A 26,851-nucleotide genomic window follows, 5' to 3' on the forward strand; every position below is an offset into this window, starting at 1 on the left:
TCTTAAATCGATTATTTCTTTCTCAGCTTCTGGCATGAACCATCCTTATCATCAGCATCAGTTGGTGAACACGTACTTCCTCACACCCATCTTTTGTAGGAATTGTAAGTATGTTTAAGTAGCTGTTAAACTTTAGCAAATTTCTACTTTAATGTATTTAGAATTGTAAAATTCGCTTAAACATCTAATATATTCGTATTACAATATTTTATCAGTTTATTGTCTCTGCTTCGAATGCAAGATTATATTCGTCGCCACATAAAAAATGTTCGAATAATAATCTTAAATTATTATTATTTTTCTTCTTTCGATATTTAGGTAAAGATTATATATGGGGAAGAGGTCAAGTTGGTGCTAAATGTGAAGGTGAGTGATATTTTCGAAGCGATTTTTGTATTTATTTTAACGCATTCGGTTACTAAAGATCAATACTTCTAATGGCGAAAAATCGCCGTAATCGCGTTATATCGAAAAAAATAAAAATAAAAATGACATTTATACGGAAAGAACTGTAAAAGGAGGGACGACTCAGCTATGCTTGTACTCCTTACAGTAAAAATAAATAAATAACGACTACAATTTCTCTCTCTTCTAACTACGGATATTCTTTTTAGTAATTTTCGGTTTAGTTTACTATTATCATTAATCAATTTAATTTATTTTTATATCTCATTTCGATTTTAAAAAAATAAAAGTGTTTTTTAATATTCGGTTCACACAGTAGATTAAAAAATAAAAAATAAAATACGGAAAGATCTCTTTCCCTCGAGGTTAAAAAGACTGCTGTTTTAGTATTTATCGTTTGTAGTCGTATGTTATTTTTTGCTTTTTATGTTGAGAAACGCGTTTGCGATGTATATAGAATTTTAATACGTTCGAATTTGACGTCTCAGATGTTTTAGCGTTTCGTGATGCGTGTAAGTGGTAATGTCTAAGTAGCTGTTTCCTCCTAGCAACTGTGTTGCCGTCGGTGATTGGACGACTCTCTCCGTAGTCTACCCAATGGTGAGTCGTAAAATAGGTATAGCTTCATACTGAGTGGAAGCGTGACATGCCGAGTAATCGCTCATCATCTGCGATGGCAGGGTGAAGCCTTGTTAGTTCGGTGGCTCGGCGTCGCTCTCGTTACAACTCTCGATCGAAAACTGTCTAAATGCAAATGTTTATTGCCGTTATTTTAAATTGTAATATGAGAGACTGTAATGCACTTTCAAGGACTATATAACGAAAAGGCAGTTGACGGATGCTGCCCCGCTTGTGGAGTTAGCGCTGCTGTGTTAAATGTTACGAGAGACGCTTTCACTGCCGATCACTTACATCACCGATGTTTTAGTAATATTTCCTCCTATGTAATTCCCTTTTCATCATCAGTTTTTTTCCATTTTTTTAATTCAGAGTGCCACAATTGCTTCCATAGAGTTTGCATTCCCTTTGCTCCAACTCAACTATGTCAGCCGGTATCTAATCTTCCACCTGTTACTGTGGACAGAGATGTGGTGAGTAATTGCGATAACCAATATTTTAAACTGTTTAGATATATACAAATATAAACAAACATATCGTCGAATAATTTTAGATGTATATTATCGAATGCCCTTGTCTTATATTGACTGATATGGTTAATTGAATTTAGTATTACTAGATACAGGTTGACAGTTATTGACTTTTTCTGTTGCGGAAATTTTATAATAATACCCTTGTATCAATTAATATGCCGATAGATCTAAATTTTAAATATATAATAATAATTTAATGAATATTTATTGATATTTTTTTTATTACTGAATTTAATAAGTGTGTAATTTCAGTGGTTTCAAATAAAATTATATTTAAATTGAAAATTCTTAAAATTTAGTTTACATTAAATTTAAACAAGTTTTAATTTCAAGATTTATATGTAATTTTTTTTTATTGTTTTGAAGTTTGATGTTAATCATAAAATATTATAAATGATTATACTGGTTTATTATTAAGTAATTAATAGTTTTAATAAATTTTTTAAGTATATTTTTTTGTAAATAACTAGTTATTTTTTCTTTCTATAGCCAATTTCACAGTGGTCTTCTGTAAATGTTGTGGAATGGATGGCTGCACTGAATTTCTATCGTTATGCTGATCTCTTCAAATGTACAGATATTAAAGGTTCTGAATTGATGACTCTAGATAGGGATAAACTGATGGTAAATAAAAAAAATTTTGTTTTAAAGCTGAATTTACTAGTAATTTTCCTTTTGACTGATAAGATTAGGACAAACGTGAACGACAACAAAACGACTACATTAATAAGAAAAAAAATATTCCGTATAAAATACGTTGTCGTTTATGTTATGATTATTGTATGCCTGTTGCAAATTTGAAAAATATAAACTTCAATATTTATAGAATTTGAAATTTTTAAAAGTTTTATACATTTATTTGTTTGCCATTTTAAAAATATAAATAGGTATAAAAATGTTTTGTTTATTAAAGGAGAAAATATTAAATACTTAACTGCTAACTAATCAGAAATTAAGTATGCTTTGTAATTGTTGCCTTATTTGTTTTAAAAGCTGGAAAGATCTTGCACAGTAAGGTGTCATTTAACTTTTATGGTTGACCAGAACTTATATCTGATCCAGATATTATCATGGGTAGTATGAATTAGAAATTGCTTCATATTCCTTATTTGCAGTAGCCCACACCATTGCAATCAGGCATACCTATAATGGGTGAAATCGTTGCTGGCTGTATAGTCTTAATATACTGGTGCTTTGATTCATTTTAAAGCAATCAGTTTTGTTTTAAATATTTTTGAAAATTATTTAAGTAAAATTTTTAATAAAATTAATTAAAATTTAAAATATCCAATGGGCCAGAAATTTAAATTAAAAAATTAAAAAAAAACAAGGAAAATCAATCAATTTGTTCCGACTTTATAGCTGATTAACACGTTTGAACAACACTTACAGCAAGAAAGGAATTATTTATTCTCACTTTCATTATGCAACTGTAAGTTACCTGTCACATGCATATCACCAATATTGGCCAAAGTGTCATTACTTTGGCAAAATGCATATGATAGATAACTTACAGTTGTATAATGAAAGTGAGAATAGATAATTCCTTTTGTGTTGTGTTGTTTGAATGTGTTAATCAGCTCTAAAGTTGGAACAGATTGTTTTTTCCTTGTGATTTTTAAAAATTTTATTTATAGCATATTGAATTTCCTTTGAATATGAACAAAATTTAAATTTAAGGAGTCTAGAAATTTATCCATGGTTGTTTTTTGAGACATATCATCTTTAGATCATCATTAATATAATTGAAAATGAGGTCTTGAAAAACATTTAATCATGAATAAATTTCCAGTCTCCTTGAAACTTCAGTATTTTTAAATGATCTTGTTGATAAGATTGAGTCATTGATTACTAAGAAAAGGATGTATTTATCCTTTGCATATGATTTACGATAAATGTATTTATAATATATTTACAATAATGCTAAATTATTATTATTATTATTATTATTATGTTGGGTTTAGTGAGTTGTACTCGGTTGACATTGATTCCCGTGTACTATGCCAGATCAGAGTCAATATACTTTGACTCTGGTCTGGCAACCAGTGTCAACCAAAACCAAAACAAAACAAAAATTAAATGTGTCAGTGTGTGTCTGTATTCAGGAATTATTATTAAATTAAAGCAATTTAAATGGATTATATTTAAAATATGAATGTAGTTTTTAGCTTAAATCAATGAGCTGAAAAGTAATTTTTTATGAGTTGGTGGAAAAAAAGATAATTTTTGATTTTTAATTAATTAAAAAATATTATAGTTAGATGTGAAGGAAATTATTATAAATTTTCAACATAATTGTATCCTCCAATAATATATCTATACAAACTAGCAATGATTCATTACATCACTCAACATTTTTAATGAAGTAAATTATTGATGAACTGAATATAAATACTAGTTTAAAGTATTTTACCAACAACGAGAGTTTCAGAACATTTGATTAAAATGCTTTAAAAAGTGCTAAATTATGTACATATTCATTTTTATTACTGCTATTAAGTGTATGAAAGAGAAGCAAAGCAAATCACATGTTTAAGAATGCTGATGAAAATCCTGCAGCTATCAAATAACAATGATGCAAGTCAATTATTAGTCAAGATCAGGCCAGACAAGATCCATGGACTGCTAGTTGGATTACCCTATTGTGTAGACAACATAAACTGTATTTCTAATTCTTTTTCTGGCTGTATGAAATCATTTGTAAATCATGCTAACATATGCTATTTTATATATGTACTAATAAATAATTATTGCACAAAAATACAATACATAAACAGATTTAAGGTAAATAATAAATTTATTCCTATTTAAAAATACATGTTTAAAAGATTGCAACATTACCAAAATAATTGTATGGTTACGTAGGCACATTACTCAAAGAACTAGATAGAAACTATCGAAAGAAAAACAAAGCATTTGATACTTATTAAAGTAACTTAATAGAAAAATGTAAGCTCGAATTGTTAAATAACTTAAAAGGTTTTGGAAAACTTGTTTTGATAATTAAATAATTTTGAACCTCAGTATGAAAAATATTTAGCTTATCATCTCCATACTTTTCATATAAGTATTATGAAATGTAGCTTAAAATTAGAATTTAACATACAGAACAAAATAATTCAAGTTTGTCCCTTTCAAAACAAAAATCATCATATAAAAAATCAGATGTGGATAATATAATTGAAAATAATTTACTTAATAGATTATTTTCAATCATACTATTCATATCTAAAAATTTTCTTTTGAATCTTGTTTTTCTTATAGGATTATTGGGCTTAACTAATTACATAGTTAGAACTAAACATAGAATGTTAAGCCATATGAAATTTAAGTTGGTTTAAAGTAAAGTTAAAATTCATATACAGTAGGTCACAACCATATGCAATCAAAATGTTCCAAAATCCCTCGTAAGCGAAAATTTGCATAAAATAGTAAACTCCACTAATTATTAAGTATTTTCTACACTAACATATTTATCACATATTTTTCTTATAAATAAGGAAAATAAACATTATATTAACAATAAATAGCATGAGACCATAAATCATAAAAACAACATAAAAAATTTTGATTCTCTCTCTCATGTTTGCAAAGTAATTAGTATAAATGAGACAAAGAGAAGCATGTGGACATGGGTTACAAGTGAGAACTCCAGACAACAGTGCTACCAGTAGACCTCCACAATACTTAGTTCAATGGTAATGAATATACCTCTATTGTATATTTGTAGTAAAAGTTTCAAAATATTTTTCATTTATTTTATAACTACATATCTGCAAATAACTGCCAATTCCTCAATATCCACATTTTCCTTCACAGCAGTTAAATTATCTGCAATTGGGAAAATTTCTTGTCTTGTGGCATCGCTGCTGGTCAAAGACTGATGATGATCTCAGAGTTTAATAATAAACTAAGAAATGAAAGTTGGTAATGCTTTCCTACAATGAGAATAAACATGACTGAGAGAGATGCTGCAAGAATATTTTAAAATTATTAAATTTATCTTGAGATGGTTGCTTAACTGCTTATGCTTATGTTAAATATTAAGCATAAATACAGAAACATTTATGAAATAAAAAATAAAAGCTTACTAATTTACATGTATAATAGTTTAACCTAGTATAATTTGCAATAGAATAAAAGCTTCAGCATTTGCTGTGTTGAAAAATTATTATGCACACAATTGATGCAAAAATATGATTACTGTAATATTATATTTGAATCATTATCATAGTTTTACAAGTTTTGATGATTGAATAATATAAACATATAATATTGTATATAACAATAATTATATTGCTGTTTAAAATATTTTTGTTAATGTAATAGCATTACTTGAAGCATTGATATTTGTAACAAAATTGAAATTTGTTTTATAAGAAAGATTTTGGCTTTTTGTTTGTTGTTTTCCCTAGTGGAGTGTACAATATTTGTATATTTCTAAATGAAATTAGTTTTTTTCCAATCTGTTCTGAGAAATAATGAATTGCAGTTCTTTATGGAAATAATATTATTAATCTTTTTAAAATTGTAACAATCCAACGATGTGAAAAACAAACAAACAAAAAAAAAACAGTAAAAATACTACTGTTAAAAATTTTTTTAGTTTTATTTCACCATTTTGCAATTGAATAAATTTATATCAAAATATACTGAAGTATTAACATAGTAAATATTAATATATATAATTTCTTATATGGTCTTTTTTTTTTTTTAATCCAGAGTATGGGCATTAAAGATGACTTTTCTCAGAAAGCTATTCTAGTATGTATAGATGAATTGTGTCAGAGGAGTAGTAATATTGTAAGTAATTGCACATTATAAGTTTACATTTGCAATTTACTAAATATCTTATTTTAATATTAAAGAAATTTATTTTGCATATAGATATCATTAGAAGGAAAGAATATAAATGGTGGAGGAGAAGAAGGTAAAATTGTGTACAGTATATAAATACATTGTTTACTTTTTGACATAAGTTTATTTTAAGGTTTTTAATTTTCATGTTAGTTTAGCTGGATTTACATTAATTTAAAGTTAAATTATAACTTATTGATAAATATAGTAATGTAGTTAATACTTTTAATGTATTTATTGTTTACTTCTAACATTAAATTTCCTGTAAAACAAACAAAAAAAAACATTACTGTATCAACATTAAATCACAATTTGTAAATAATAATTTAGTAATGTTGTGTAATAGATAAGAATATGGGGATAGCTTTAATAGGTTTTGTTTTTTCTGTAGTTAGTTTAATTTCTTTTATAATTGTTTTTTCTCTTTAACATAATAATTTTCAACATAAAAGATTGAATCATCTTTTGTGTTATGCCTGTGTAAGATATTATTCAGACTGTCTGTCATGACTAGTATATAAAATTATAACAAATTTCCTTTTCTTTTTTTGTTCTTTATTTAACAAGATTAGTGATTTAATTAAGATATAAAAAATTCATCGGTATAGCGTAGAAAATATTCTTTATTTAAATATAAATAAAATAAGCAAACTTTTTAGCATTAATAATTATATGAATATTTTTAAACAACTTTGATTTTCAGTTAATCACTAATTATTTTATGAAATTATATATATATATTGTATAATATAATTGACATGGGTTGATAATAAGTGCAAACCCAAATAGTTAAGTGTTGTATGTTGAAATTTGGTACACAGGATAAGTCGTGAGAATGTACACTAAGAAGGGATTTTTCGGAATTCCCTCCCTTCTGCAGGGGAGAGGGTTAAGGATTACCTTGAAGAACTCGGCCTCTATTGTACTATGTGGTTTTTTTTTTTGCATTTTTGTAGGAATCAAACATATTTTTAGATTTAGACCCATCTAAAAATTCTCTAATTAGTTTCAGAACGGGGGGACCTAATTCTTGCACCCAGTGAAAATTGGTGAGATTGGCTATAATCTAATAATCTTAATCTTTGCTGTTGTTACTTTTTGCCTGAGCAATGCCAGGCTCATCTGTTAGTGTATATATATATTTGTAGTATGTTATGATAAATAATATGTATGTTCTTAAGGTGTTATTGAAAGAAAGTTTAAACATTTATAAGTCTGCATTATTAAAATGCAGAAATATCAGATATCTGGCAGAGTTGCAAGAATTTTATGAAACTTATTTTTTAGTTTATGACAATTTTATGTATTTAGAAATAAAATGAATAAATAAATATTTTAACTACATATTTTTACATAATAAAACTTAAAATAATTTGGTTTCAAATAATAATTATAAGTTTTTAGAACAATTTAAAATTTGCTGTATTTTTAAAAGGCAGTTTTTATTGAGATAAATATTTTTATTTTAAGAACTTATTTTAATAGAAAAGAAACTAGAATATTTTATGCTAATTATTATTGAATATTTTAAATATAATTTTAAAGTTAATAAGTAAACATCTCTGTTAAAATTAATATTTAATTTTTAATAAAATGTTTCATTTTTAGTATTTTCTACTGGAAACCAGCACAGGTTGCTTGAACATAGTTTTTCTTCTCTCTTACAATGTGATAAGTGCCATTTATTTCTGAGAGGTTTAGTTCATCAAGGCTTACTTTGTCAAGGTAATACATCAGTTTTAATGGGTTTAAATGAAATGTAATTTAAAATCTTCTAATTCATGCCAAGATAGTTATTTAAATACAATCTTATACCTAAGACATGAATATCAAACTAATACTATGAATATCAATGAATGATTTGGAGAGATTGGAAAATATTACATATTCATTTGCATGATTCTCATATACTGTATTATTGGAAATTTTTAGAAACAAATTTAAAATTGAAAAATTTGTTTGAAATGTAATAAATGCAATGAATATTAATGTCAAGAAATAAATAGTTGAGTAGAAATATTTCTTAAAATCAACTGTGTTACAGTTATGAATAATCAATATTATACTTCTTGAATTTATAATGATCAATGATTTTGTTTTAATAATGTTGGAAAAATAGAATTTTAGATTACTTTGAATTAAATTTTTATAGGTTTGACTATTGATAAACAGCAGTTTTTTTAAGTAAAAGGGTTTTTTTCCCATGCTTATCACAGATTTAGCTAGGCCACAATGGGGACAGCCAGCTGGTGAGGGTTGAGGCCTGACATATTCAAGATAGACTGCTAAGAAAAATATCTTTGGTTTGCTCATCCAGATTTGATCCCTGGCTTCCTAGATCATCAGAGTGATATCTTAGCTATCTTTGGCATTGAGTAATTGAAGGGAGACATAATATTAATTATGCCTCCCTTCAATTACTCAGTGCTTAATATATTATTCTAAGAAAAGTCAGTAAACAATCGAAAAATTGGTAGGATATTACTAGGATGCATCTAAGTTCTAGAATAAGTACAAATTTATTATTATTAAAGATATTCAATATTCATATTGGAAAAAGATATTCAAGAAAAGACTACTATTTGTAAAGACAGATATAAATGAATACAGCAAATATTTTACAATTTTATTTTTACAAGTATTTAAAAATATATTTGTAAAAATAATAAATTTCATAGAGACTTATGTAGGAATAATATAAATCAGTTAAGATTAAGTTTTCAGATACAAGATAAAGAATTTTATAGTTGTAAAACTGGAAGGAATCTTTGTTAACTGAATGAAAGACATCAGTTTTTACAGTGATAGCAATGTTTCAGACTTTCAGCAAATATATAATCTTCTCTGCATGTTAATAGATGCATGCAAAGTATTATTTTCTAAAACATTTTTTTTTATTGGATACATTGCATACATTTTATTTTTATGTTAACACTTTGAAATCATGCTGTTCATATGCATTTTCAGATTGTGGTTTAATATGTCATCGTACTTGTGCTGCCACAGGTCTGCCACCTTGTTGTACAGATAAAATTAATAATAGGCTAGGACTTATATCAAGTAAGTTATAAGAATTATTTTTTTTCTCTTGAATAAACTGAAGGTGAATGTTTTATTGAGATCTTAAATCTTCTTTAGGTATATTTGGAAAAGAGTTGTCTGGTCAGTTTAATCAGAGTCAGCAATCTGCACCACCACTTGTATTGAAATGTATTGAAGAAATAGAAAGAAGAAGTACTTTTATACCTAGTAAATATTTTTTAAGAATTAATGAAATATATTGTTAATGTATTTTTATATTGTTGATAAACATAATTAGAGTTAAGTTATGATTACATAAATACATTGTAAATTTAAAATCACTTAAAATTTATAAATGACTTTAGAAAAATATAATTTTAATTATTTAAAGACATAACATTAAATTTTAATGTTACATCTTTAATATTGTTTTAAAATTATGGAAATAGAAAAATGTTTCCAAACTAATCTATCAGTTTAAAAAAGAAATAAATAAAAATTGATTAGTGTATAGGAAAGAGGTACTGGAAAATCTGGAGTACGACTTTCTCCAAAAATGATGAAATATTTGTCATGATTTGGATTGTTTCTAAGTTACCTTTATTTTTTTTCTCATATTTTTATATCACTTAACTCAAATTAATCTTTATAACAAATGATTTCTATACCATGTAGTTACATTTTATGATGACTACATGATATAACAATTATTTATTATTAATAAAATTATTTATAGCCACACAAAGCTTGTGTAGTTAGTTACATAAACTCGATATTTTCAGGAATGCATCTTTCACAGAATGTGGAGATGTATCCCTGAAGACCTTGAATGATTTAAGACTACTATTTTTATAGAATGAATATAAACTTGGAGATGTGTTCTTGGAATAGATGGGTGTTTAACATTATAGTATATTTTTACTTTAAAACATTATTTTATTATTTAAGGTTGTCTTAATTTTTTTTACAAAATTACATCATTGTCGTTAATTATAAATTATATTCCAATAACATTGAATGAACAGAAGATATAAAGGACATGAGATTGGGACATGTTGATTGTATTTTGTAATATAGTAAAATAATACAGCAAGCTTCATATTAAAAATTGAAGTAGAAAAACAGATTGTTCATTTTTTTTTTTAAATAATGCCCTTAAATAATTTTTAAAAAATGCCTTTATTTGGTTAGAATTAAGATTATCTTGTAACTATAAAGGAAATTGGCTTCTGTATCATCATGAATTCATTTTTTGTCCAGTTATCTGTTTAAATAGAAAATTTCAGCCTTAACATTCTTTATGCATAGTTTTTATATATTTCTCTTTAAAGGACAATTGTAATAAAGATTAGTCATTTAAGAGAAATAACAACTGTTTTCAACTTTCCTGTAAGACTTTTCAAATAATTCTACAAGGAGGATTTAGGACAATTCTAAACATTAACAGGAAATTCTGTTAAAATAGGTTTGCCAGGCTGACATACAGGTCTCGATGTTGTAAAGCTGCTAAGATTATACACTAAAGAAATCAGATGACACTAGTTACTATTATGCTCTACTTTTTATGATCTAGTTAAAAATGAAAAAGAAATGCTCAAAAGTGTAGAGTTGTGTATTCCAATATATTTGAATGGAACTAATAACACTGTTATGTAAAGGAAGTATGGTTTTAATTTCCAATGACAGGTTGAGAAAAAATATCAGGAAACTGTCAGAAAAAAATAGGTATAACTTTGATGGAAGAAATAATTTTAAATAATGACACAAAAGCCAAATGGGAATCTAAGATAATATTCTTTTGAGAACTGTGGAAGAACTTATTATTGCTGCTAATAGTAACTTAAACAAAAAACACAAGACTTCTATTCTGACTCGGATCTGGACTCCTCTCTCAATACCACATACAGAAAGACATGAAAAATTTAAATGTAACTTTTATATATTTTTTGTATGTTTTTTTAATATGATTTTGATTTTACCTAGACTAACTTTGTTTTTAACAAAATTTCTAAATAGCTAGACTAAATTCTTTTTTAAGTTTCACAACTCTTTCACATTTTCCAGCTCTTTTAATGTTTTAAAAGTTTTTAAATTTTCGTGTTCTCACTATATTTTAAAAGTTTGAATTCCTCAATTTCAGATGTTCAAAATATTGTTGCTTTTTATTTGATTGATGTTAAAATTTCTGAGATGTAATGATTTGAACTTAACCTCAGCAAATGTTTCATCTTATAAAGCTTTCTGTAATATTTGGGATATCATTATGAGTTTATATGGAATTAAAAAAATTGTATTATAATTAACAGAATCTGTTTGTCAGATTTTGATTATGGTTTTATTATTCAAATATTAAATATGAAACATGTTATATCAGTTATCAAGCAATTAACAAAATGATACTGTGCTTTTAATTTTATTATTTATCAATGTGTATTTATAACTAAAAATTTTAAAATCTTTGTATATTAATAAGGATTTTTTTCATTAATTAGAAATATGAATTAATTTTTAATTAAATAATTTAAAATTATTATAAATTTTTAATGCAAATTTTCATTTGTTTGACAGATATTAATATATACACAGTGTATGGTACTTCAGCATCTACTGAAAGTGTTAATGAGTTGAGACAGAAATTCAGTGAAGGTAAATCCAATTAAACATATATTTAGGAAATGTGGTTATTCAAATAAATTAAAATTGAAAATTTTTAAGTAATTGAATAAATGAAGCAATGTATTTATCAGATTATTAATTTATTTTAGTTAATGGAAATTTAAAATGATTCAAAATTTGATTAACTATTTACACTGTCTTATATAAATATGTTTTAAAACAATATATTTTATAATTAGATTTTGTAAATGTTGATCTTGAGAAATATGAATTAAACTGTATTGCAAGTGCCTTAAAGAAATTTTTGAGAGAATTACCAAATCCTGTGATTCCTGTACAGCATTATGATAAATTTATTGAAGCATCAAGTGAGTATTAATTAAAAAATGTTTTACAAAAAGGATTTCTTACTTAGAAAGAAAATTTATAAAATGATTATTTTCAGAAATAACAAATGATGAACATTGTTCCTCATGCCTTCAACAACTAGTCCAACAATTACCAAATCATCATAAACTCACATTACAAACATTAATGGTTCATTTTTGTCATGTTTGTCAGATACAACACAGACATGATTTCCGTGAACCTCCAACTGTTCTAATACGTGTACTTTGCCATATTCTTCTGAGACCTCCTTGGGAAAGAATAATGTAAGATTATATATTTGATGATTTAATTCTGTAGAGTTCAATTTAGTTTGTCATAAGATGGCATAGGTTATCTTATTGCTTTTATTTTAATTTTATTATTTTAAATATAACTAGTATTTAAAAAAAAATGGTTTTAACCTTATTGAAACCTCACATTATATTAATAACAAAATTTTTTATATAATAAGTACAGGAAATTCTCATAAGTTCAAAATTCAGGGGACAAACTATTCACAACTTCAAATTTCAAATTATCCGAAATTTACAGATTTCTGTTTAATATACCAAATGACACGTAACTAAAGTAATTTTTTAAGCAAACAGAATACAGCTACTTATACAGTATGCTAGTTTCAATTAATAATAATAATAACTTTCCTGGTGGTCACCATCTGGTTGTGGTGGGAGAGCCCAGTAATTTTATTGATCCTTGTGGCAATGCAGGTTGGAGTACAAGCTCCTGGTAGGGAAACCCATGCCAGTAAGGTCTATGGGGAGAAATGAAACTAAGAGTGACCACACTCACATTCTGTGGAGATATTTATCATGGTAGTAACTAGATCTAAGTATGATACCAGCTCAGACATTGCCCAGGTTGACAAAGTCTGCATTCATGGGTTAGTCAGAGGCTCACATTCAAAAAATAGGCCACAGCCTTCCTTGGTTACCGGTAGTGAAAGCAGCACCAGCCCAAGCATGGCTACTGCAATGCCCTCAACAGATGTGAGGAACCAACCCAGCCTTGGTGTTTTTGTGGCAATGCATCCACAGACCACAAAGGCAGGAAAACCATGCCAATGGATGAAATGGATAATAGAAATGAACAAGTTTATTATCTGTACTTACTACACCATCACAAAACTCAAAACAAACATGACAGCATACAGACAACAACTACACCATAGATTCACACAACAGTATCCTCATCTCACTGCCACCAAACAAAGGGTTGTTGTTCAAAAACGAACAATTATACACAACAACCTTATCCCACAAAGAACACTTGAACTTATCAAACAACAGGTTGCTGATCAAATACATCAACAGACAGAAACGTTTAACATTAATGAAGATCATGTAACCTGTCAGGATAATCCAGCAACAAGCACTGATTATAGCACACACACAACAACTACCACTAATGATACTACAGACACTTCCTCATTCACCACTGATAACATAGACACAAATTTAGTTAATACTCTCTCACTTTTTGTTCGGGAAACACTCACTAAATATACAGGTACAGATCCAACACAAACACCATGAATACCAAAAATCAACACATCAAAGGTAGTAGGAAACACACTAAATTATGTAAACATTCACTTACTAGCACACTACGTTCATTCAATTTATATACTCTCAGACATTCATACATTAGTTTATGCTCGGGCAGTCACAGTAGTGACACACCATGGACTGAAAATACAATTGCAGACAGATACACACAAAACAATTCTATCACAAGCCTGCATGGCAGAGAAGAATAGAAACACAAATAAATGACATTAGACAGCAAATAGGCAGGCTGACACAATACACTAAAAACAACATAACACTCAACTTAAAGAAACAACTCAAAAACATTTTCAAGAAAAACCAAAACACACAATAAACATGAACATCACAACACCCACATTACAGACATACATTGATACACTAAAAACAAAAATTCACAGCTAAAGCAAGTAGACTCAAATGATACAAAAGATGTTCACTACGAAAACAACAAAATAAATTATTCACAAACAATGAAAAACTCTTCTATAGACAAATCAGTACCAAGACAAACACTGATACACACTGATAACCAAGTATATCTCACATAACCAAACAAAATAATAATAATAATGTAAATAAACTGCAAGTAAACAGCACATGTCCAGCGAGAATTTCACAGATTGCTGGATAGGTTTTTATAAAATTAAAGCAGAATTCCTCGATATGTAGCCTAAATTATTTTTAGAGAGTCCCAAAAGCTTAGTCCTACAAATACCTCAATCTGCTACTTGTACCCAATCTTGCAATGTTGAAACCCAGGTGTATTTTATGAAAAAAGAGGAAAAAAAAGGTAGTCCATATGTAAGGTGACAGCCGAAAATGTGTTACTGGAAAAGCAAAGTCATGTTGACCAGATTAGAGTTGTCCTTGGTCTATTGTTCTCTTATAGCATGGAATCACTTTGATCTAAATGAATTAAATTAATGTACGTATATTACAGTTTGGGCAGAATTTTCACTTTGAATTTTGAAGTAGCCATATTTCAAACTTACCAAATTTCTGAACATGTAAATCTCTATATACCTGGCTGGGACAAAAGTACAGTTATGAACTAATGGGACTTCAAACTATGAGTTTAAATTAATGAAGATTTCCTATATTATGAAAACTTAAATATGAGTAATTTTAAACTTAAAAATTTATTCTTATTTTAAAATATATATTCATTTGCATTGTTTAATATACTGCATATAATAATAATTTAAGATTGAAAACTTAATAGATATTCATTTTACCTTATATTAATATATATAGTGTATATAATCATTTTGTTATTGTAATTAATTTTTGTATTGTATGAACAATATCTTTCCATGTTATATTTTTATATCTGAATTTTATGCATAGATGAATTCAAAGATTTCCAGTGACTAAAAGTTTTTAGATACTGCATTGCCAAAATATAACATTTATGAATCATAATTAGAATTTTTCAAATAAATATGATATGAAAATGTAAAGTAATTAAGAAATTTGAAGAAATGAAATTTTTGGATTTTAATTTTATAATTTAATTTAGATAGCATAATTAAAGTAAATTCTGTTAAAGACTATGTGACCATTTTCAATGTCTCATAGCCTTTAACAAAATATAATTTTGGCAATAAATTGATACAACAAAAATAAAAAATAAAAATTTGCTTGCATGAAGCAAACAATAGTTTTGAAAAATGAAAGATATACAAATATTTAGGTCATTCTTTTACTTTCTTAGAAATGACAACATGCATATATGTTGTAGTGTCTATATAAATAAAAAAAACACACTTAGATGAATTTGATTAAGGTCTTTTTTGATCTGTTTCATTTTATTGTAAATATGAGAAAAGCATCATTATGAAATAAGTTTTATTTGCTTTATTCAATTTTGAAACTTCATATATATAGGGACTGTCCATAAATTATGTCTGAATTTTTATTGAAACTTTTATTTTCCCTCCCTCTCTTGTCTAAGTTTATCCAAGTTTCTGAAACCCCCTCCCTTCTTTGGAGGTCCAACAAAACTGCCTCTTTTAAAACCTTTTTCACCTTATGAATGATAGATACCATAACTAGAAACAAAACATACAAGAAATTTTGAAATAAATATAATAAAATGCAAAAACTGTATAAAATTTAATGAAATAAACTGAAGTTTGACCTTCCTCTCTCCCTTGTTTGAGTTATCATAATCCCCTCCCTCCCTTCGAGTGTGAATGCCATTTATGGACAGTCCCTAATATGTAATTTATTTAAGAAAAATCAAAATATAAGAATGCAAGTAATATATGAATTTTACTTTGATTTTTCTGTGTGTTTTAATCTAGATTTTAGTAGTAATATATAATAAAAAATTTGTTTATAAATATTTTATAACTATGCAGAAAACAAAGTAAAACAAAATCATAGTTATTTTTTTTAATCCAACTTGTCAATAAAAAAAATTAATAATAAAAAACAACAAAAATTTAAATATTTTACAGTCAAATTGTACATAATACTGAAGCCCATATCAGAGTTATAGAGCTTTTATTATTGAAAGTTGATTGGGGAGAAAGCATTCCAGAATTTGATACAGCACCAGGTAAATAATAAATTTGAAATCAATTATTACTAAAATGATTTAAATTGACAATAACAATTTTATTAAAGCTCTTCCACCTCGTCGACCATCTCGTATAACAAATCCCCAACTTGATACCCTGAGCAGTCCAAGTGCAGGAAATAATTTTCATAGTGGAAGTGTTAATAATATCGATAGTGTTGATACGGGTAATAATATAATAAATAGGGTAACGGATAATCCTAGATCATTGCAAGATGCTGAATGGTATTGGGGAGATATTACAAGGTATGAATTTTTGTATAAAACTAATTTTTTTATTAATTTTACAAGTATAAATTATCACCTATATTTGTTTTTCACTCTATATATATAAAATTTATTAAATACATGAAAAGGTTGAATGAATCTGTTCATTTATTGTTCCGATTTTATCAGTAAAAAGTATACAGTAACTAATAATTATTATATTGGTTATTTCAAAAATTATACTGATTGTTTGCATTTATTAACTATCTGTTTATCTAAGTGAAACAAATATACGAAACTAAAATATTTAATAATAAATGCATGTTGAGTTTAAATCAGCTAACAAAATTGTATGAAACACTTGATCTGCATGAAACTGGTTGAGCATAAAAACAGCTTAGAGTTTTGTAATGCAAAATTTGAGATAACAGATCTTTAGACATGGTGTGAAGAAATTAGGTGGATAGCGATAAGAAGTAGTAGTCAAAGATGGCTAAATGTTAATCATAGTATTATAAGCTGTTTTGGAATTATTTTTAAACAAACCAAAACTTTTCTAGAAGACTTGTTCCTAGATATTCAAGGGTTATATTACATTGAACATTACCTGCTCCTAAATATAAAAACTATTGAACTTGTGTGATATAGTGGTTAATTCAGGTCTTGATGCAACCACAGATCTGGAAAGCAATGTTTAGAAGGCATCATAAAGATTACTTTTATTCAGAATAGCTTTTAAGATGCCTTTGTTTCTCTTTGATGTTTTTCAGAAAAGGGCTCAGTTGAATTGGTTTTGAAAACATTGAAACTACACTTAGTCAATCAACTGCCACAGTCTTTATCAATGAGTGTCCTGAGATCCCCAACACACATTGGTATGGACACAACATGGAACTAAAATCATTTCATAAATATTTAACCTGTCCCATGTTATTCCAGACATATCTGAGGTTGTGACATGCTGACCTCGAAAAGTTGACTGGAGATATCTTGTTTCAGCATTGGAACATTTTTGAAACTAGATGTCGCTAGTTTTTATATTAAAACTAACTTCTGAAATATAATTTTTTTTGTTTTTACATTTATTAATATATTTATTTTGTTTGTGCAAAATAATAAAAATGATTTTGGACGATACAATAGCCGCGATTATTTTTTCAAAAATGTGTAATGTTCGTTAGGCTTAACATTGACAAAAATTCAATATGTCACGACATGCAACGGAGGAAAAATTGAACATTGGATAGGTTAAGAAAAATATTTTTGGAAATAGTGACATGATATTGATGGTTGGTAACACTACCAATTGCCATACACATCTTCAAACTTACTAAGAAATACAGTAACAAAAGTAAGCACTATGTTCTCTGGAACCTATTTTTGTTTATTCTTGCAGAAATACGTCCTCGTATCATATTTGTATCTATAGACTTTTTCTACTGGTTTAAGCCCTAAAAAATGAAATGACTTGTTCTGAATCTCATTGAATATCTGTGATATTCTAGGAACATCATAAACTGCTTGTCTTGGTACATCTTCCTACATCATGTTGAAATCAAAAGCTGCTCTTTTGTAGGAATGAATGTTAATCCTTCAAATCCTCATTGATGATCTTGTTTGCAGCATGCAAAATTTTTATCAATTTTCTGTATTGTTAGCCAGGATAATCACAAACTGTTAAAGTGAGCTCTAATAGGATTTATGCTAATTTTGAATATAAATTGCTTTATTTATCTCATTAAATACTGCAAAAATTCTGTTTTTTTTTATCATGCATTACTTTGATATATTGTAATGCACTTAACCTCAAAATTTTTGTTAATTTATTAAAGGAAATTTTATTATTTGTGTTTTTTCATTTGTTGCTGGACTTTTAAGAAGTTAATTTTAGTGTATCAAAAAATAAATAAAAAAGAGTAATTGTTAAATATTGCTTTGTTTACTGAATTTCTTATTGCGTAACTAAAAACTGTTAAGTTAGTATCTTTGCATCTTTATATATACACATGTATAACCCTTGATTTACATGGTACAGTGAGAAAAGTGTGACAAAATTTCATGTTATATTTTTCTGATTGTGCTAAACCAAGGTCTATGTTAACTATTATGATATAAATTGCAGTTTGTTGTTGCCTCTTTCAACTTATGTTCAGTGTGATAGGCTTCCTCATTCTGTACTGTACAATGTTACACTGTAGGCATTAAATGTAGCTGCATATCATGCATATTAGACTTATTTTATATTTTTATTTGATTTTTTTTTTTAAATAAATTTTATTGAGATAAAATCATCAACCTCTTCAGTAAACAAATGGGGGGAGAAAAACAAATTGAAGAAGTTAGTAATGGATGCAATGTAATATTTTCAATTTATGAGGAGGAAAATTGTTTATAAATAAGTAAAGATACAGAATAAAATTTCTGATTGTAATCTGTATTTTTACTATTTATAAAAATTCATTATTTTGTATGCAAATGCTTTTATTAAGTAATTACTGAAATTTTTAAATATTTTTGGTTGTTTAAAAATATTTATCTAATAAATAAATATATCTAATAAAAATATCTAATAAATAAATGAATTTTCATAATAGAAATTTTAAATTTTAGGGAAGAAGTGAATGAAAAATTAAAAGATACTCTAGATGGAACTTTCTTAGTAAGAGATGCTTCAAATAAAGGTTCTGGTGAATACACTCTGACTCTTAGGTATGTGTAAATCTTTAATAAAAAAGATGGGCAAAATGTTTTTTTCAAATTTGAATATTAAGCTTGATCTCGACTATTCAAATACCTTGAATACTTAGCAACTTAATTATCTTAAATATAACTTTTATAAATTATTAATTAAATTTTTGTTGACTACAAACACAATATAGTGCTTTCGACGATCACTTGGCTTTTCCTGTTATTTAGTCAACTAAATAACAGGAAAAGCCAAGTGATCGTCGAAAGCACTATATTGTGTTTGTAGTCAACAAGAATCAAGCGCGACACGGTTTCAAGTTATTAATTAAATTTTATTATTTAACTTCTTTATTTTAATGTATTAAATATATTAAGTTAAATAATATATTTAATATATTAAATAAATTAATTCAAAAACCAGCTGTCAGGCTCCTGTAGTTGTTTGTGGTTGATGTCTGACATTGAGTTATAAGTATAACTTACTCAGTAATAGCACTAATATACTTTTACTGTGAGTTTTGATTTAGTTTAACTGTAAACTAATAGATATGAAATAAAACAGATAAAACTTAGTGAAAATTATGACAAACAATGTAAGTTTCAATGCATTAACAAGAAGTCAAGACAAGACTGTAAACAGTAAACAAACTCAAGGATTGTAGTTATTCAATGCACCAAAGACTACTAGCTGTACGTATGGTGTAATATTGGAAGTATTAATAGTATTCAAATTTATTCTTTATTGATGTTATATTCAAGATCTCGACTCTTGAATATTTTCTAGTATTCAAGGATTTCAGTATTTTGCAGGTAGCATTTGCCCATCTCTAATTGTTTTAGTTCTTTTAGTGCTTTTAGTAAATAAACATAAAAGCTGATAATTGTTTTAATTTTTGTAGGAAAGGAGGCAGCAATAAATTAATAAAAATTTGCCACCGAAATGGAAAATATGGTTTTTCTGAACCATTAAAATTCAATTCTGTTGTAGAACTAATAAATTATTATAGAAATGTATCACTAGCTCAATACAACAGGACACTTGATGTCAAATTGTTGTATCCAATATCAAGATTAAGTCAGGTAAGAGAAATTTATATTGCTCTATTCAAAACAGAATATCTTTGTGAAAAAAAGATTGTTAGACATTTAATTGCTCTTGAAAACAAAATGTTTCAGGATATTTTTGATAAATTATAACTTTAATAGCAAAAAGAAAAGTTGTTCTGTTTGTTTTGCAGTTTAAATAATCTTAGATTTGATCTTAGTAGGAATTATCTAATGTTTTAAATTAATTGTTGGTTCTTCAGGATTCAAATGGGTGGTCCACCAATAGACTAATTTGTTTGAATAGCTGAATTCAATCCCAGCTTTCATAGTGGTAAACTAACACTTTGGCCAGCCAACTTTGCTGAATGGCCAAGCCACTTTCAATGCTTTGGTTATAATGCAAAAATTTTAATTGTGATAACAATAACATTACTGTCTTTGAGCTTTCCTTGTCAGACCTATGTCTTATCTGATTTGAAAACGAAAAAAAGGATTGTTTATTCTTGGATTACTCAATCTATTAAATGAACTCTAAAGTAACTGAAATAAATATTAATAATAATAAAAACCAATGAATAAAAAATTTTCAGATTATTTCAACAAGTTTAGAATTATCAATAAAATTACAGGAGAAATCCAATTCATGAATGTGTTTAAAAAAATAGTACTGTAATCTTGTATGTATCTTTAGCCAGTGATATAGATATGACTGTTAATTAATATTAATCAGTTTCTTATACCATATTATAACATAAACAATAAATTAAATATGTATATTATGTATATATTATAGTTGTATTTTCGAGTAATTTTCTAATATAAGCATTTTTAATTTAAATTATATCAAAAAAAGTAATAAAGATTGAAATTCAAAATTTATCAGGAAATTAAACAGCTATGTAGACTTTTGCAAATTGTTAATTAGTTACTTGTTGCAAGTTCATTCTTTTAAGTTAAAAACGTAACATGTTTAAAATATTTGTATTCTTAATTGATTCTGTGATATCAGTTTGCATGAATTTTATTTCAAACAAAATGTGAAAGGTGAATAAGTTCTAATGTGTGAATTGGAATTGATCGTGTATGGTACAAAGTACCATCTATTCAACTGCATATTTGTTACTTGCATATATTATTTCTTAAATAGATGTTAAAAGAGGTTCAAGGGAATATTATAAGTATGGAATATTGATGGCTGTGGCAGTTAAGGCATCAGCCTATCACTCTGAGGACCTGGGTGTCAAAAAACTTCAGGAATTTATCATGGGCAGTGTCTTGAATATGCTTGACCTCATTCTTCACTATCCAATTACCCACATTGTGGCTTGGCTGAATCCACAATAATAAATACCAATTGCTAAAGTTTCCAGTTATTTAACATTAACATTGACTTATTAGATTAATTTTTAAAAATTAAATAAAAAATATAGTAAAAATTACTTATAACAGAATTTATTGCGATCACTTTGGGAATGTCTAAATTGATGACAATGACCAACTGATAACATTAAGCAAGATAAGTGAATAAAATTAGAATTAGTGAAGTTTTGTTTTTATTTATTCTGACATTAAAAAGGCATATTAAAGCAATTAAAAAAAAAAAAAATGCATATCTTTGAATGTTGTTAATATGTAATTCATCTATTGTATTTACTTGTTAGGGTTTAGGGCCAGCAATCTAAATTACTGTATTGTGAAAAAATAATGATTAAAACAATAAACATTTAATATTTAAAGCACTGGTTAAGACTGATAAGAATAACTGATGATTTGTTTGTTATTAACCACATACTGAAGTTGGTAGGCATGAGAAGACAGTATAAAAATGCCCATGAATCCAAAAATAGTGATGCTGATAAAATGAAATCTGATTACAATAAGTGAAGTCTTGTGTATTTTGGAAACCTGGTTGCTTTACTGAATTTAATGTAAAAGAGAATGAATTTGTAATTTTATAATTATTAATAGAAAAATGAACTAGTAATTATGAATTGGATAAATGTATCCTTTTCTCATGAGTAAATTTTATGAGTAATCAACAGTAGTCTTAATATATAAGTTGAGCTTATACTAATTTCTTATTTGAATGTGGAGTTTTAACAACATAAAGCAAATGTTGGTTATTTTAAAGTAAAATTTTGAAAAATATTGTATTTTTAAATTATTTTCCTTAGTTTGCTGAAATATGAATTTTTATTTTTAGGCTGAAGATGAGGAAGAAAGCACTGCCGATGTAGAAATAGTTGGCCAAAAATTAATGGATATTAATAGAGAATATCTCCAGATGACCAAGCAATATGATCAATTCTATGAAGATTTCAATAAAACCCTTCAAGAGATTCAATTAAAACGTCAGGCATTAGATGCCTTTAATGAAACAGTTCTGTTATTTGAAGGACAGATTGAACTCCATCTTCAATTCCAAAAGGATGCTCTACCTCATGAAATTAAGCCGTAAGCTTATTCAAAATTATATCTTATAAAAATATTGATGAGAAGTAAAAATTCATTTAATATTTTAAGTAAAACATAAATATAATTTATAAATTTCAGATTAATGGAAAACTTTGAATTGTTAAAAAGTCGTCTGAGTACTGTTCAAGAAAACAAGACCCAGTTAGAAAATGAGTTGAAGTATCAGACTGCATACAATCGCTCACTTGACAGAGAAATGAATTCTTTGAAACCAGAGATTTTGCAATTATATAAACAACGAGAACAGTATCAGAGGTAAAAATATATAACAAAAATCATTTTCTGTAAAATATTAAATTTATAGTAAAGTTATATAATAAAATTTAAATATCATTTACATTATATAAGTTACAGCATTTAATAATTAAAAAGTTCAAGTAATAAGTTATTTTTGTAAAATGAATTCATTTTTGTTAAATGAACATTCAAATTGTTTTAATGTTTTTTATTTTTATTTTTTTGTTTAATTTATTTTAATACTATCATAATATTTAAACTTTGTTTAAAAGATTTTTTTAATGTGAAAAAATTATGTACATTAGTTATACAGTATATAATCTGATTTGTAATTATTGACTTTAGCTAAAACAGTGTTTTAAAATTTTATCTTGTAAATACATGGAAAGTATGTTTAATAGCTACTAAATAATTTAACTTGCCACCCTTTAAACAGCATTGTATTTATTTTGAATAAAAATATAGTTATTCTGAATGAATTTTTTTTTATTATAGCTGGCTTTTAGGGAAAGGAGTGAAGAAAGAAAAGATTAATAAATTACTACAAGATTCATCAGCAGAAGCAAAAGATATTACCAGGTAAACATAAAAATTAAAAAAATTATATACAGTGAAATGTCATTTCGGCATTCATTAAAAATTATGCCGTAAAATTTTTTTTCTGTCACTTTACTATATATCTTTGGTATTTATAAGATTATCATTATAGTAAAATTATCTTTTATTAAGTTCAAATAACAAAACTCTTCTCTATCATTTAGAATGTTAATTTATATATCAAAATTTACTGTAAAGAAAAGAGAAAAATTGGATACAGTTTGTTGGCAGTGTTTTTTTTAACTTTGTTATTTTTAGATTTGCTATTCTCTATGAAACTCAGCCTTGGGCTAATTTTTACTTTACAAGAGCAGAGGGGAGATAAGGAAGGATTGTTAAAATGATTTGTTGTGCAACACTTGGTATATTATTCATGGCATAATTCCATTTTTCTGTTAGTTAGACATTTCTTCTTCTTTTCCTTCTATTTGTGTGTGGGTTATAGCTCTCAATTCTTTGCACTGTTAATTAAGGAGACCAATAAAATATAAATGTTTGTGAAAACTTTTAAAATGTGCATGTATGTGTGATCATAAATTACCCTTAAAAAGATTTAAACTTTTAATAACTATTCATTTAAAATTTACATAAAATTTTGAATATATACTACAGAGTTATTTTTTCTAATTTCTTTTATCACTGTTTGAATTCTTCATTCCTCCTCTTCAAATTTATTGAAAGCAAACATTTTTGGTCTTTACAAATAAGATATGACTTTTTATGTGCACTCTAGAGTAGCTAAGATCTAGTATATTTTAAACAGTGTGTGTATATTGCAAGCACATGTAATGTACTTTGTTACTACAACATTATTTTAAAGTATGGATGCATGTGAGAAGAGAATAACAAAAGTGCATTGATATAGTCTCTTCTTTATTTTCAAAGTATGAATTGATTCTTATGTTGAACTATAAATAAATTTTGTATTTCTTATATTTTACATAAGTATTTGTGCTAATATTTATTTTTTATATGATATATATTTTAATGGGAGTAAAAATAATAAAGTTAAATTACTTATCACAGTTTTTTCTGCACAGTGATTTTAATTTTAATAACAATTTACTATAACAGCTGTTATAAGTTACATGTAATTTGTGGTTTTTACAATAAATCTTTGTTTTTATTTTATCCTTAATTTCTTCCTGGAGCAGATTTGTTCCATAAATTTTGGCTGATGAAATTCTTTATTTGTTTGTGAGATAATTTAGTTTATGAGATAAATTTGTCAATCTGTGTAATTTTCGTAATTATAACATTTTAGTGTAAAAATGTCTAATTTTAAAAAATATTTTAATAAACAAATAATTTCTAATCATAGAGATTCGTCATTTGTCCACGATGATGAAAATTTGCCACATCAGAATGATAGTACGTGGTTTTTAAAGGAAATTTCCAGAGAACAGGCAGAAATGCTTTTAGCTGGTAAAGCCAATGGTACATTCCTTATACGTCATAGTAGGAGTGGCCAGTATGCTTTATCTATAGTGTAAGTAAATTATTTTAAAGTTGAAAAATAATAAGAATATGCCAAAGTAGATAATTAATTAGTTTTGACAACTTTAGCTTAGACGGAACTGTCAAGCACTGCCTGATTCACAAGACAGAACGAGGTTACGGTTTTGCCGAGCCATACTTCATCCATTCCAGCCTAAAGAGTCTAGTACTTCACTATGCTCAAACATCTCTCGAAGAACACAACGAGTCTTTGAAGACCACACTAGCATATCCCATATTTGGACCACAGCCAGACCAGTACGTGAAATGTTTTCCGAACAACTGAATATCATCGTCGACGGGTCGACAAACGTGATCAAATTCGGCTACCATTATTTTTCATTTCATCTCGGATTTCTCTCATTAGTACAGTGCAGTGCATCGTGGATGTTTTTGATCTTTCAAAGAGTTGAAAACTTGCACAAAGAAAGTTCCTAGTAACAAGCAACTTTATAAACCTCCAAGAGGTATAAAGAAGAAATATTCATTGCCAAAACTGTGATTAGTGATTTTCATCATAATTTTTAAGTTTCCAAATGATATGCAATCATTTCATTATTTTTATCATTGGGATAAGTGTGTTGTAGATTTTTTAATTCCAAACTTTGTTTTCTTGGACACGAGATTGAGATTTTTGTTTATTTGGAAATAGACAAGAATATTCAAGTACAAGATAAATTTAAATTTATCATGCAATCTATTTATAGAGATAGCAAATCAAGATTTCTGATACCTCTAATATTTCACCGAAGTATTTTATTATGAAGTCTCAAAATGACAATTGTAAATAATTATAAGTTTGTATGTTTTACATTTGTGTTGAGTGTTACATGTAATGCTGTATATTTATATTCGAGCATTGTACGAATAAATAATCCCACCAATTTTGCAGTCGTTTTTATACACTTCTTTAAAGGTAACTTGAGATTTGTGATTGAAAGTTCAACAGCAAATTTATGTTGAATTAGTATTTTCATAAATGTAGTGTGTGTTGGGATAAATACGAATGTTTGTCTTTAAAAGACACTTTAATAAATAATTGAATTTAAATGATAAAGTTAGTCTCATACTTTATTCTAACATTAAGTGTAGTTCTAAATACCAATATTTAAATTGAAAATTTTTAAGTATTTTGAAACACAATGTATAAAATGTTTATTTTTTAAAATATTTATGAAATGAAAGTATAATCAGATTGCATTCATAAGAGTTCAAGTACTATGAATTATTATGTAGTAAGAGTTATGAATTGATGCCAGGTCACGATTAATGCCAAGATTCCATTTTGTGTGGATTTCAGCAATTACAGGTTAATATATAGGTACTCAAGTAGAACCCTGGTTTCCAGCTCTGACAAGTGTCAACAAGTGCAAAGAATGGACATCTGCTGTGAAAGTTTTCAATGAACTTGTGCTGGTTTCCAGCTTTTTACCTGTTCAATGCAAGCATTGGAAACAAGTCATGTTGGCCAGACAAGAAACCAGCATTGTGTACGTGCTTACCCCATGAATTGATGGTTGAGCATTTAAGGT

At 26.9% G+C, this 26,851-nt stretch overlaps 1 protein-coding gene across 1 annotated transcript in view; it reads left to right on the plus strand.

Annotated features, from left to right (window-relative positions):
• The window catches only part of LOC136984848 (phosphatidylinositol 3-kinase regulatory subunit alpha-like), a 68,457-nt gene extending 42,081 nt beyond the window's left edge, over nt 1-26,376 (plus strand). The window contains exons 3-23 of the mRNA XM_067281989.1: nt 27-104; nt 319-366; nt 1,396-1,496; nt 2,046-2,180; nt 6,279-6,359; nt 6,444-6,486; nt 8,022-8,138; nt 9,381-9,473; nt 9,552-9,662; nt 12,003-12,080; nt 12,290-12,418; nt 12,496-12,703; nt 16,450-16,550; nt 16,619-16,817; nt 19,389-19,487; nt 20,366-20,546; nt 22,717-22,967; nt 23,067-23,243; nt 23,721-23,804; nt 25,144-25,311; nt 25,389-26,376. Coding sequence (XP_067138090.1) covers nt 27-104; nt 319-366; nt 1,396-1,496; nt 2,046-2,180; nt 6,279-6,359; nt 6,444-6,486; nt 8,022-8,138; nt 9,381-9,473; nt 9,552-9,662; nt 12,003-12,080; nt 12,290-12,418; nt 12,496-12,703; nt 16,450-16,550; nt 16,619-16,817; nt 19,389-19,487; nt 20,366-20,546; nt 22,717-22,967; nt 23,067-23,243; nt 23,721-23,804; nt 25,144-25,311; nt 25,389-25,605 — 2,699 coding nt within the window. The 3' untranslated portion in view covers nt 25,606-26,376. The remainder of the gene's footprint in view (nt 1-26; nt 105-318; nt 367-1,395; nt 1,497-2,045; nt 2,181-6,278; nt 6,360-6,443; nt 6,487-8,021; nt 8,139-9,380; nt 9,474-9,551; nt 9,663-12,002; nt 12,081-12,289; nt 12,419-12,495; nt 12,704-16,449; nt 16,551-16,618; nt 16,818-19,388; nt 19,488-20,365; nt 20,547-22,716; nt 22,968-23,066; nt 23,244-23,720; nt 23,805-25,143; nt 25,312-25,388) is intronic.
• Nucleotides 26,377-26,851: the final 475 nt, after the last annotated feature.

Source organism: Centruroides vittatus, unplaced genomic scaffold, assembly GCF_030686945.1.
Source record: "Centruroides vittatus isolate TY-2023 unplaced genomic scaffold, ASM3068694v2 contig_934, whole genome shotgun sequence".
Taxonomy (NCBI): domain Eukaryota; kingdom Metazoa; phylum Arthropoda; class Arachnida; order Scorpiones; family Buthidae; genus Centruroides; species Centruroides vittatus.